This window comes from Stegodyphus dumicola, chromosome 7, assembly GCF_044657685.1.
Source record: "Stegodyphus dumicola isolate Sdum_Otavi_A_Nest chromosome 7, ASM4465768v1".
Lineage (NCBI taxonomy): Eukaryota > Metazoa > Arthropoda > Arachnida > Araneae > Eresidae > Stegodyphus > Stegodyphus dumicola.
In genome coordinates this window covers 41,335,164-41,349,930 of record NC_140774.1, presented here as the reverse complement: position 1 = coordinate 41,349,930, position 14,767 = coordinate 41,335,164, and the positions used below count along the sequence as shown (strand labels likewise).

The 14,767-nt window shown below is 31.6% G+C and overlaps 1 protein-coding gene across 1 annotated transcript in view; it reads right to left on the bottom strand.

Moving 5' to 3' along the window:
* Positions 1-972: 972 nt before the first annotated feature.
* Positions 973-14,767, bottom strand: part of LOC118198753 (synaptogenesis protein syg-2-like) — a 191,774-nt gene continuing 177,979 nt past the window's right edge. Inside the window, exons 7-8 of the mRNA XM_035370512.2 lie at positions 5,146-5,380; positions 973-2,224 (exon numbers count right to left, since the gene is read on the bottom strand). Coding sequence (XP_035226403.1) covers positions 2,124-2,224; positions 5,146-5,380 — 336 coding nt within the window. The 3' untranslated portion in view covers positions 973-2,123. The remainder of the gene's footprint in view (positions 2,225-5,145; positions 5,381-14,767) is intronic.

The following is a 14,767-nucleotide window of genomic DNA, read 5'->3' as shown; positions in this document are numbered from 1 at the left end:
GGATTAAAATCGTGTGTTGGATAAATTCATGAATTAATGAGATGAGTGAATGCAGAAAAGAAGGGCGAGTTCCCCGTAGAAAATACTGAGAATTTGCCATTTTGTTCTACATTCACTCTCTTCATTAATTTAGAAATATGTTTAGCTCTGAGTTCGTTTAACTTCAAAGCAGTCAGAATGTCAGTGAAAGTAATTCTTCCTACTGTCGCATATTCTGTGTAAGTTTAATAGGGAAAACAATTAGTATAAAAGTATTGCTGGTGCTAAATGATCAGGCTGATGGAATACTTGGCCTTGACTTGACAGGTGGTAGTTACAGCAGATCTTCAGATTTTTGAAACTTTCTTTTAAAGTTCACATAAATTAAAAATTTCGGCTAAAGTTTTTTTTTTTTTTTTTTTTTCCTACGACAAGCATTTTTTGTTGTAATGGACGATTTCCATCTTAAGATTTTCACCTTCTGTCATTTTTCTAAAACCTTGAATTTAAAACCACTTAATAATTTTTAGAAAATTTTCTTACACATTACAACTTACCCATACGCATTCTGTTATAAGCACCTAATAAATATCGAAGAAAGGGTTAAATACTACATTCAGCCTGATCAGTAAAACGAATGGGTAAGAAAAGCAAATGAGTAATTGAGGGCAAGGGTATTTCTTTTTTCTACACGGTTTTATTTTGTATGTAAACTTAGCAATAGGTAGTTAGTTTGACAAAAATTTAAGGAATAAAATATCTCAGTTAATGTGTCCTTTTCTAGGCTAGACTTTCATCTTTTAAACGATTTCATTAAAATTATTTAATCTAAGTATTTCGAATTTTGGTGAAATAATCTTAGAATTCTAACATACATTTTAATACATTTTAATGAACATTTTAATTTCATAGATTTTAAAATGCATAAGCAAAATAATAAAAATTAAATGTTCAAAATTTCTTCTTTAAAACCTTTAGAAGAGGATCATATATTAGGAAGAGAATCACCACCGACAAAAATAACCTGATAACAAAAGGGCTATTGAAGATATTTACAGTTATACAACGAATCTATTAAAAATTTAGTGCTTATCAATGTAAATCTATAAGTTACAACGATAAGCACTAAATTTTTAATAGATTCTTTGTATAACTGTAAACATTTCTTTTAAACTATACTGATTGCAAATAGTGGTTTTGCTTACAATAATTTTGAGAAAAAATAAATCAGATTTAGTTTTCTTTATAACATATAGTATCAGAATATGTATTAATGAATGTGTATGAGTGCGTTGCCCGAATTTCTCTAAAATTATAAAATCATTTTATATGGGTGAATGGATACCTTTAAAGAGAAGATGACATAGGTATATTTGCTCTGATTTTTTGTTTCTAATCAAAAATATGGCATAGAAACAGCACATATTTTTACTTCTTTTAGACTTTGAATACTTTTGCTCTAATCCATATTTTGTCCAAGATTTTTATTGTGGGTATTTCTCGAAAGAAATTAATTTAAAATAGAAAAACAGGAATAAAACAACTAAGTGGCCTTCAGTTAAGAAAAAATACTTTTTCATTTTTACATACTTATGTTAACTTCAGGTTAATGATTATAAAATTTCAACTGAATTTTCTAACTACAATAATCAAAAAATTTGTGACACAAATATTTATGTACATTTCTCTTTCGCCATAAATTGGAATATAATATAATTTCTTAAACATTAGAAGAGTATCTCTTTTCTTCATTTAAAGTCTCGATATCTTGTCTTTTCACAGTAAGTATTCCCAAGTTCACTTACTTTAAATATTCAAGCTAAGAAAGAAGTTTAAGCATTTAAAAGCAATATTTTTTGTACACTTCATGTAGAAGTTCTTATCTTGCACACTTCCTGTTCTCAAATATATACTAGCTGGTCCGTAAATAGTAGATAGCAATTCAGTATTTCCGTGAAGTTAACATGTACCCAAAATATCATTGGTAAATAGCGAGTTTTCGAAGAATCACCTGCTATGGGTTTCGATCTTCGAAGCAGCGGAAGTTTTCATTTCAGATATGAGTTTTATTTTCAATGTCTGTTCCTTGAAAGACAACGGGATTTTTAAAAATTTGATTCACATTTCTTCTATATATTGTGCTTCTAATGCTGGGATTTCTGAATTAATACCCTGGGTATTAAGAACACAAAAATGCTCCATAAGGAATCAAGTGTTGTAGGCTTCAAACTACTTTTGTTCGACACTGAAATGAAATAGAATGTGTGTCAGAATCAATTTGGACCATACAAATTTTCTAGTAGTAAACATGGTTTAAGAAATATTTTTAACACACAGTTATAAATGTTGCATAAATCAAAACATGCACTATACAAATGCAAACAATTTATATAGACGAAAATATATAACTATTTTATAAATTTCTGCCCTTTTATCATTTTGCACACCATTAAACGTAAATGTTAATAAGCTTTATTTTAAAATTTGATTTCGAAGATGAACTGTATATTTCTCAGTTCATACACATTCGAAGTTATTCGCTTTATATCTGCAGTTAGAGAAAACCAGAATTTAAAGAAGGAATTAAAATATTATTAAAAGACAGTATTAAAATATTTGAAATATTATCGAATATCGATTAAAAAAGCACTTCAAATATAACCGAAAGGGCTTAAAATGCTACTGAAAGTTACCACTTAACTCTAATAATTCCTACTATAATGTACTACTCTTAAGGTGTATTTCTCTTAAGGAGAACTCAGTTAATTCTTTATCAGGTAAAATGTTCTGTCAGTATCTCGTTTCAAATAACTGAGCAATCCTAAAATTGCTTCGAATGAGGAAATGAAAAATTCATTCATCTCAAATGAAAAATGATAACACTCATTAGAATTTGGTGCCATATAAAAGTAACGTTAAATCTTTTTTTAGGAGAACAAGACGGATACCTAATCATTTTGTTGCTTAAACATCATTCATCTTTTCGATACAACTGAAGACATTTGTATCGCATACCTAGACTACTTATACACAATAAAGATTTTAATAATATTTCTACTAACGCCATTTTAATTTCTCAAACATAAAATTTATTGTTAGATGGAGCGTGAAAGATTATTCCGCAGGGAAGTATGTAACATAAGCTAATTTTAGAATAACCGTTTATTATGTAGTAAAATGATGTAAATATTTATGTAAATTACCAGAAAAAGTTTCATAAATCCCTTGAATTAATTGTATAATAAATGAAATTTATTAATTATAATCAAATGAAATAAAAATATAAACCATTGAGAAGTGTGTTTATTGATTTTAAACTGCTCAGTTAAATAATATTTTATTTTATATTAAAAAATAAAGATCTTACGGAATAGCGAATGGCAACATTTTTATGTGCCAGCAGTTTACCAGGCTTTGTGAATGATTAACAAAAATAATATAATTTGTAAAATTTTCTAATATGGCCTGCACGGAAAATAAAAGCATTAGGAGGATGGCTAAGCTATGGATATTTTTAACGTGAAGATTCACTAATTATGGTAAAGACCAAAACGTCTACAATCAGTCATTACTAAATCTTAAAAATAGTGTGTCGAATTGTTGTACGACGATAAACTGTATACAAAAGGTCTAAAGCCCTGTTTCCATTAGTGCGTTACCAACGAGTAGCGTATTGGGAGAAATGCATTACGCAGATGGACGACCGTTTACACTATTGCGTTGGATTTATTACACTTACGGAAATTCGGTGGTTAATTGCATTCATTGCCACCAGATGTCTCTGATTTAACTTACGGGACTCGGACTCTTAACATAATTAAATTCGATGTTATTGGAAATATTTAGTTCTGCTTATGAACTGTGAAAGTCAAGCTAGCAATTTTTAGATAAGTACGGTTATAATGCATATTATGAACATCTCAAATTGCATAGAAGCTGGAGTATTTTAAAAAATTTCTTTGCGTTTCCAGAAGCCTTAAATATTAGCGAAATAACATATAATTAAAACTAAAAAGTATTGTTACTGCAAAACAAATAAAAAAGTTAAAAACATTTAAAAATAGCTGGTACTTTAAAAATACAGAGCAACTGTAAAGAAAGTTTCGTAATGTTTACACAAAATTTTCTATGCTTGTATACCGCTGACTGCTATGTGAGATTGTATATTTTTAGAAATTTTAGCATCAATTTCTTCATTGTCATAGCTGGATAATTTATTAGAAATCTTATTTGTTTTAAAATGCACTATGCTCAGTTATATTTTATGAATACCGTAAAATATTAGTAACTAAATATTAGTCCGTAAGGTAACTAAAATGGAAATATTTAATTAATTAATTCCTGTGCTTCAGCTGGAGGTGACTGAATTTTAAAGCAATACGTTTTAAAAAAATCCTTTATTAAAAATATTAAGGGCATTAATACTATCTCATGTTGACTGGTATTGAAAGTTTAGAGCTGGAAACATCCCAGTCTCATCACATGTATGTACATTCACATAAAAGTGAAACGAAAAAAAAATATTTATATATATATGCAGGGATGATACTTTAAATTAGTATTATATTATAACTCTCAAAATAAATTCTTGAGGGGAAATTTTAAATAAATAAGAGCATAAAAAACATTATATATAATGCCCATAATAATAGAAATAATTTTAAAAGACAAATATTGATCAATTTGGAACACGGAGTTAAGAAAGTTCCAAACAAGGTGTAAAAGAGGATGACATTAGAATTCACGACCCCAAAAGTCAAATTTAGTTACTCTCAGCTTTACCACTACGCTATCATCACACTGAGGGAATTAGCAATTTTAGCTTTTATACATCATCAAGTAAATGAATTCTTAAAACTAAATTTTTTGGTCCTATTTCAGTGTGTTATCGTCGAAACAATTCACTAGAGTTTGTTCTTCAGCTTCTAGGACATTTCTTACAAAAAACATTATTTTTTAAAGTGGCGTTCCGATTGAAGTAACGAAAAAAGTGACTGTCTTCTCTCCTCTCTAACTTTTAAACGAGCTGGAAAAAATAATTGAGACATCTAGATCTTTGTTTCTTATTAAAGTGTTCCGATGCATTTTGTTGAATTAGGATTTTTAATTTCAAAATTCTTGAAAAATGTTCCTAAATTTTGTCTAATATCGAACTTACATACACACCTGAGCTCGTATTGAGGTCCACATGTAAATCAGATTTCTGTTGCTCTGAGAGTACCGCTTCTAACGGCTCACTAGTCATTCTCTTCACTTCTGAAAGAGTTGCGGTGCATCGCAGACGCATTTCTTGCTTCTGGAAATGTCTTTGCCTCACTGTGAATTTAAGGCCAAGTACCGTGAGTTCTTCCCCGTCAGGACCCACTGCAGGAGGTCTGTTCACCAAGTAATCATTACGGGCCTAAAAAACAATAAATGTAAACAGGATCTTCTGCATAATTAAAAGACATTCATATTCATGTCAATTTTAGCACTGCTGTTTTAAGAGAAGTTGAATATTTTTGATTTTCTTAAATACTTAGAAACTACAAGAACATTTGGCAAACTTAAAATTAATATCGTTTAATATTAATGAGATAGCAAGAGCATATGGTCATGTAAGGATAGTCTGAACTCAATTTCCATTCAGAAACTAGTTCTTCAAAAAGTAATACAGAGAATCGGCTAATGACCACTGCCTCCCATCTCTAAAATTGCCCAGTACTTTAAAAAATGCAAATAAACATCGGAGTTGATCATCACTTCCACAGAAAATGAATGACATTTGAAGCCATAGATGTAAGTTAGAACGGGTTTGCTAAATAAAAAATCTCTGAAGCTAAAATATAGAAGTAATAAAGAGCAAAGTACTAGAAAATTACTTAAATGTATAATTATATTATTATTTGTTTTATATGTGTAATTTGCATAATAGTTATGCCATTTGGAAGTCTAACTGATTATATTATTTGGTATGTTACTACAAGTAAATATTTAATAATAATAAATACAAAAATTTTTTTTAAAAGATTAAAAAAAAAAACTGAAAGCTTTCAGATTTTACATTACGCCCAGAGGGCGTTTTTTTAACGTTTGCTTAATATGATTTTGTGTGTTACCTTTATCTATTAAATATCACGTTCTTCGCATTTAAACCATAAAATTCAATTCAACAGCAATATTGCATGAGCATATCTTTAGAATTTCCGATAATAAATTCTTGAGGGGAAATTTTAAGTCTCACGGGCTGGAGATAAAAATGTTTTTTTTTTCGTACAGTATTGCCATTGCTAGCTTTGAAATCGTTGAGTTTGTTAATAAAAAATTCGTTAAAGTGTTATAAAATATGAAATCGATAATGCAACAAATTTCAATTTCCAAATTCGGGCTTCCAGATACCTATATTCAGTGGAAGATTACATTATTTAAATTTGATGGCTCTAGGTATCGTTGTTTTATCATAATGCGAGAAACATACATAGATTTTGGCAGATTCTTCATCATTTAATTTCTTTAAGTGTAACATAAAGATCTAATATTTGGTGGCAACAATTTGAAAAGTGAATCGACATTTATAGTGAACCAACGCGAAGTGCCAAAACGAAATTAATAGCCTTTCTGAGCTAACGCCTATTGGGCTAAAAATACTAACTTCAAAGACACTGTACTGAAATTAGGGGACTTGTGCGACGAAAATTTAGGAAAAGTTGTAAATTAGCTGTGAGAGCGGAATCTTTACGACTGCATAACGTAGACAGATACTAGTCATTCAAGAATTGCTAACATAAAAATAAAGCCTCATGCATCGGAACAACATAAATAGAATGACGATGAAGATAATTCGGATACTTAATAAATTTTAACGTAACATAGAAATTGTAAAATTATTTGTTGCAATGAGTTTGAGTTGCTGATTATGAGAAATCTAAACTTTCGAAACGAGACAGCAAGAAAATAATCCACTGGAGTCTTCTATCATGAAGAAAATATATTATTTTTTCAGTATATGGTATTGTCATTATTTGTTTCTGTGTATTTTAATTTTCAAAAATAAATAAATAAATAAATAAAAATAAAAATAAATTTGCTTGATGTAAATTTTCTTGTTCACATAAATTTCCTTATGATTTTAAATTAGTATCTTCAAGAACCAAACGAAAAATTAGGTGAAGTCTGACTCAGAAATGTTAAAAGGAATTTGTATTAAGATTTAAAATCATAACAAGAACTTGATCACAAAAGTAAAAGGAAATCTTAGACACTAGATATATGATCTTAACAACTTGAAAATATTGAAAATTTCGTATACTTTTCTTTAACATATAAATGTTTATTTTCTCGAAAAATATTCATTATTAAAAGAAAACTTGCTTTTTAATACCATTTTTTAATCTGGCTGAAAAAATAAATGGAATCATATGAGTTTGTTTTATAATATGAGTAATCACACGAATTTATTAATTTTGTAGTGTAATTAAATTTGGAATACTGTAATATCAAGTAACGAAATATCATACCTTCTTTTTATTTCCTCTATAAAAATTGAAACTACTTTAGTAAAGAGAAAACTAAAAGAGTAAGATACTGTACAAAATGATAAATGACAATAATTTGTTTTTACATAAAATACTAAAGAGATGGCTGAGGAAGCATCCTTATGAAATATTTCAAGCAATATAAAAGTAATCAATGCACAGAAATCTATAAAACTGTGACATTTATTAACATTGTTTAACTTTCATGACGAAACCTATGTAATAAAACATTTTTATTGAGAATTAAATTTTTAATTTGAACCATTTCAATATTAACAATATTAAGAAATATAAAGGCATTAAAGCATTTGAACGAAGACTTTTATAAAATATGAGAAAAGAAAGTAAAATTTTCACAATTTAGAAAATGCTATTTTGAAATTTAGAAGAATGTTATTATGTTATGTTATTAAGACACAATAACACGCCGAATAAATACTAATTCAGAAGTCAAACAACAAAAATCAGCGTTATACCTACAAAATTTTCACAGGACTAGTTTCGATGGTTTTACCGAACCATCATCTTCAGCTGCAAAACCGCAAATGAACAAGATAGGAAATAATGATTAGATAAGATAAGAAAGCCTGGACAAGAATAAGCAAGTGGCGCCATCTGTTGGCGAAACCAGAACTAAAACATAATTTCTCTAAAAGCCGAAGGCAAATTTGGATTGGAATTAGGATCGTTAACTAGAACAGAAAGATTTTTATTAATGTGAAATGCCTCTAGAAAATCCAGTTCTCCAATGGAAGATGTTTTTTGAATAATTTTGGCAGCAGAAAAATTGAAAGTGTGATTTTCGGACCAACAATGTTGAGCAACAGAAGACTTCTGTGTTTCCTTTTTTCTAACATATGCCTCATGTTCTTTGACGCGAAATTTTAAGGCTCTCCTAGTTTGGCCAATGTAAATTAAACCACACTGGCAAGGAATCCTATAAATACCCCAGGAATTCATATCCGGAATGGGGTCCTTGAGTATAGAAGTTGGAATTTTATTGATGGGAGAATAAACAACCCGAAAGTTAAACTTCTGCAAAATATGTGCAACTTTATAGCTAATTGATGGAAAGAAGGGAATGACAACAGAATTTTTATAATCTCCTAAAATAAGAGTGTGGCTTTTAGTGTGTTGAGATGAGAATTTTTTAACTGCTTGATTAATAATGTTGGGTGAAAAGCCCCTGTCAATAGCTATTGCTTTTAAATAATTTAGTTCTTCATCAAGGGCTAGTTTGGAGGAGCAAACTTGAAGAGCACGGAAAACATAGGAATAAAATGAAGCTAACTTTTGTTTAGTCGGATGACATGATTTAAAGTGTGGTGGAAGGCAAACCGATGAAGGTTTACGGTAAACTGTAGTACTGAAGTTGGATGTGTTACGTGTGACCAGAATGTCGAGAAACGGAAGAGAATTGCAAGTCTCAAGTTCAAAAGTGAACTGAATAGCAGGATCAATAGAATTCATTGTTGAAAGAACTTTATTTAAATCATCTTTATTACCTTCAAACAGGGTAAAAGTATCGTCTACATAGCGGAACCATGCCGGGAAGTTTAAAGTTTCAAACAATTTTGATTCATAATAATGCATGTAGATATCAGCCAGGATGGGACTGAGGGGGCTTCCCATGGCTAATCCCTCAGTTTGCTTGTAATATTTATTTTGGAAAACAAAATGTGTTTGTTTCAAACAGAGTTGAGTGAGAGAAATTAGCTCATCAATTTCGATGCAAGAGAAATGAAATTCGCGAAGTCTGGTTTCTAGACATCTTAATGCACCCTCCACTGGGACATTGGTGAATAATGATTTTACATCAAAAGAAACCATGAGTAAATTACTAGGAGAAATGTTTTTAACCTTTTTTACAAACTCTATTGAATTTTTTATGGTGTAAATGTTATTGTCTAAGAGAGTGGAAAATCTAGAAACTAAATATTCAGCTAAAGGATACGAGGCAGTACCTAAATTTGATACAATAGGGCGGAAAGGAATACCACTTTTATGAATTTTGGGAAGAGCATATAATCTGGCACAATTCGCAACAGATGGGATAAGCGAATGTTTTAAGTTGCTTGAAATGATTTGCGAAGATTTGATCGCAGTTTTTATTTTGGATAAGTCCGAAGGTGAAGGATCTTTAGGGATCGGATTATATGGTCCTTCGTTTAAGAGTTTAGTGACACCATCGATGTAAGTGTTCTTATCCATGACGACTATCTGGCCGCCTTTGTCAGCCTTTGAAAGGATAATATCCGGGTTAGAATGAATTTCGCGCATTGTAGCTCTTTCTCTCGCAGTTAGATTTGGTTTCAAAGGTTTATTATTGAATTTCACATTATGAGCGATAAGATGCCTAATCATTTCTTTCTGTGAATCTGAAACTTTACTGAACTTGAAAGCTTTTTCGATAGGAGCCAAAATCTTTGGAATCGAGGGTTTACAGGTTTGTGAGAAGTTAAAATTATATTTTAGAATTCTCTCTTGTTCTTCTGAAAGACTAACATTAGAAATATTAACTATTGGCTTGATGTTTACAATGGGAAGATTTTTTGAACTACTTGAAATGGAAGACCGCAAAAGAAGTTTTTCGAATTTAACTGCAAGGGTGTTTTTATGAAGGTTAACTGCATTCTCCGTTCTAGACCAAGACTTTTGTTCAAGGGCAGTGAATTTTGGATATGATTTAGCGAGTTCCAGATGAAGCTTATAGAGTTCATGTTCAATTTTGGACAATTGTTGACGTGTATCCCTTATCACGGACCGAAGTAAGGCAAGCTTGCAATTTAACAGAATTCTTGAAACGCGACTCGAAGGTTTTTGATTACATTTGATTTGAATAAAATTAGGGATCAATTTTTTACATTTACATTTAAGTAAAAAGTCAAGATGATTCAGGAATTTTTGCCGTTTCAGGCGTAATTTAGTGAAACGATTAACGGATGAAGGCATGATAAACAATGCAGAAAATCAAACCAAATTAACTGAGCAATAATAAAGTACACACAAAACAGCAGAAAAATCCCTCACTGAAATGAATAGAAAACAAAACGTTTGTAAGCAAAATGCATGAAATCAGACAAGCAAAGCACAATATCCAAATGTACAAAACATAAACACTTGAAAATTGCAAAAATGTACTCACCGAAACTCCTACAATCACAAAGACTTAGACAATAACATTTACACCATAAAAAATTCAATAGAGTTTGTAAAAAAGGTTAAAAACATTTCTCCTAGTAATTTACTCATGGTTTCTTTTGATGTAAAATCATTATTCACCAATGTCCCAGTGGAGGGTGCATTAAGATGTCTAGAAACCAGACTTCGCGAATTTCATTTCTCTTGCATCGAAATTGATGAGCTAATTTCTCTCACTCAACTCTGTTTGAAACAAACACATTTTGTTTTCCAAAATAAATATTACAAGCAAACTGAGGGATTAGCCATGGGAAGCCCCCTCAGTCCCATCCTGGCTGATATCTACATGCATTATTATGAATCAAAATTGTTTGAAACTTTAAACTTCCCGGCATGGTTCCGCTATGTAGACGATACTTTTACCCTGTTTGAAGGTAATAAAGATGATTTAAATAAAGTTCTTTCAACAATGAATTCTATTGATCCTGCTATTCAGTTCACTTTTGAACTTGAGACTTGCAATTCTCTTCCGTTTCTCGACATTCTGGTCACACGTAACACATCCAACTTCAGTACTACAGTTTACCGTAAACCTTCATCGGTTTGCCTTCCACCACACTTTAAATCATGTCATCCGACTAAACAAAAGTTAGCTTCATTTTATTCCTATGTTTTCCGTGCTCTTCAAGTTTGCTCCTCCAAACTAGCCCTTGATGAAGAACTAAATTATTTAAAAGCAATAGCTATTGACAGGGGCTTTTCACCCAACATTATTAATCAAGCAGTTAAAAAATTCTCATCTCAACACACTAAAAGCCACACTCTTATTTTAGGAGATTATAAAAATTCTGTTGTCATTCCCTTCTTTCCATCAATTAGCTATAAAGTTGCACATATTTTGCAGAAGTTTAACTTTCGGGTTGTTTATTCTCCCATCAATAAAATTCCAACTTCTATACTCAAGGACCCCATTCCGGATATGAATTCCTGGGGTATTTATAGGATTCCTTGCCAGTGTGGTTTAATTTACATTGGCCAAACTAGGAGAGCCTTAAAATTTCGCGTCAAAGAACATGAGGCATATGTTAGAAAAAAGGAAACACAGAAGTCTTCTGTTGCTCAACATTGTTGGTCCGAAAATCACACTTTCAATTTTTCTGCTGCCAAAATTATTCAAAAAACATCTTCCATTGGAGAACTGGATTTTCTAGAGGCATTTCACATTCATAAAAATCTTTCTGTTCTAGTTAACGATCCTAATTCCAATCCAAATTTGCCTTCGGCTTTTAGAGAAATTATGTTTTAGTTCTGGTTTCGCCAACAGATGGCGCCACTTGCTTATTCTTGTCCAGGCTTTCTTATCTTATCTAATCATTATTTCCTATCTTGTTCATTTGCGGTTTTGCAGCTGAAGATGATGGTTCGGTAAAACCATCGAAACTAGTCCTGTGAAAATTTTGTAGGTATAACGCTGATTTTTGTTGTTTGACTTCTGAATTAGTATGTTATGTTATGTTATGTAGAAGTGAGGGGGGCTTACTAATATTTACCTTAAGTAAGCAGGTATTAGCCCCACACACTAACTAAAAAACTAACAACATTCTGGCATCATTCCTTGAGTCGTGATGGAAATTGTGACTCCAGTGAGCACTACAAGTACTGCCACCGGCAGCGGCATCAACGGTACTCCTCACTTTCAGCTTTAAATTAGATCAAGTAAAAGGGATTAAATTACATGATATACATTGCGATATACATAGTTGTGCAGGTGCATATTTAAGATGTTATCTATTGTAGTGGCTACAGGCAACATGTTTCAGGACATTATATATTGCATTAAAAAGCTGGCATGATGTTCCCACATAACAAATCATTTTTGTAAACATGATCTGTTTACTATCAAAATTAATTAAGAACTATAAAATTGTTTACAAAGCTTACATTTAAGTACTGTTGTAAAGTTGCGCTGAAACTTTAGCAGCTCAATTTTGACGATTCATTATTTGCTGTAACGTACGTTTTTATGTTAATTGATTTTCAGAAATTATGTTATTGTCTAGCAGTACATTGTTATTTGCATGTAAAAATTGATTTTGACATTATAATATGGTGGCTAGAAGCAACTTATTTCTAGTATACAGATCATGCCTACAATCATGACTGTGTTTACATCATTTTTTACAAACAGCTGTCAAAATTTGAGAAGAATATAAAATAATAAAAAAGACATAAATAAATAAGTCTGAAAACAAAAGAAAAAAAAGCTTCATCTGCATACTTAATGCGTACTACGTACTTTTAGATATATCTGCATACATATGCTGATAGATTGCCAACTTATTTTTGTCAGTTCATTGTACGCAATTACGTGTGTTTTTACAATAATTAGTTTACTTGAATTACATTCTATGATACATTACATACATTGTTGATACTTTACCAACTCAGTGCTGGCTATTTATTATATGTGTTAACTTATCAGGTAATTGATGACCTTATGTTATAGAAATGTAGGGGTCATCTATTATTTACCTGAAGTAAACAGAGAGGAGTCCCTTACCCTACTTGTGAGTGACCTATTTTGTGCTTCATATGTTTTTGCGATGCTTATTTCTTCCTATAAAGGTAAGCCCGCGTATTTATCTGCACTTAATTGCTTTATTTTCCTATTGCTGGAACATTTCTTTGAAGGTTAAATTACACTACATAGCTCTTGACTTCTAGCTGCCAAAAAGTCAATAACCTTCGTAATTTTATTCCTCAAGTGCTTATTCTTGACTGCATATCTTAGAAATGGGAATAAATCGTCTTCTGAATTTGGCTTCTTTAGATGAAGGGAATCTGTTAATGGGTAGGAAAATAGACAATTCTCAGGGTGACCCTTTTCACCACTTGCACAGGAGTCTGATGAAGAGAGATTTCTTGCATAGAGGTACGTGGAAAAGGGGACCGTACCCCGTGATAAACCACGTGATATATCTGGAGAGATGGATTGGAGGAGAGTCAACTGTGGGGAAGAGGTTATAAACTCTTCTGGTTGTATTTGCAGCGCCCCACCATTGTTGCCATAAGTCTTTAGGTGTGATCTGAAGTTTTAGTTTGAGGTGAGAAGCTGGCCAAGGGATGCTTATTTTCTTTGCATTGATTCCCTGTGCTGCCTCCTTAGGCATGAGTTCATATTTATCTCAGGGAAAAGACTTGCGTCACTTTTGAGGTATTTTAATGCTGATTGAGCATTCGAACATTAAATAAAATCCTGTGTAAGTTGACTTCAAATCACTTAAAGCATTTTTTATTCTGTGAACTATTCTTGATGGAAATCTAGACCAATTATACAATTTAAAAGAAGTCGCAGGATATTTCTTACTTCACAGGCTACTATTCAGCAGTATCAGAATTTTCTTGCATTTTTGCAATTTCTAGTAATTCTAATTCATTGCTGTACTGTATGATTTGTTTTAAAGTTTAGCTTAGGTTACGAAACTTTAGAAAGTTATAATACAATTATAGATGGAAAAAAATGGTTAATACATTCACAGTTCATAATAATTTTTCTATTTTCATTATTCATATCCTTTATAGTTTATAAAAACTACAAAAAGATGAAACATGAAATATAATTTGTTAGTATATATAGGGATTACCCAAATGAAAAAATGGAAATGTGCGACTGCAGAATGACTGCAGCTGTAGCAGCGCCAACGAATAGGGATATGAAGAGTGGTAGGAGGTGGGTAACGCATATTTCTGCGGTTCACCCATATGTGGTACATAATTGAGGTTAATTATCCAAGGTTTCCCTAACCGGGGTTATCTGAAGTGCTGGTACAAGCGTGATAAATTTCGCGCTAATTCCATCACAAGTATGAAAGTATCAAAGCACCAGCTTCGGCGTTCAATAGTGAAACCTGCTGGAAGAAGAGGAAACTGATCGAAAGTGCAGTCGAACTGTACGGTCACTATCTATCTCGATGCTGACGACTGTGTGACACACAACATTACCTCCGGTAAGGGATAGCTCGCGGTAGTACGGTTTCTGATTGCCAAAGATGAGCGTAATGCGGACATCTATCGGCGAATGGTTGCATTTGATGGTGAGCACTATTTAGGTCGAACAGCTGTGAGCAATGGGT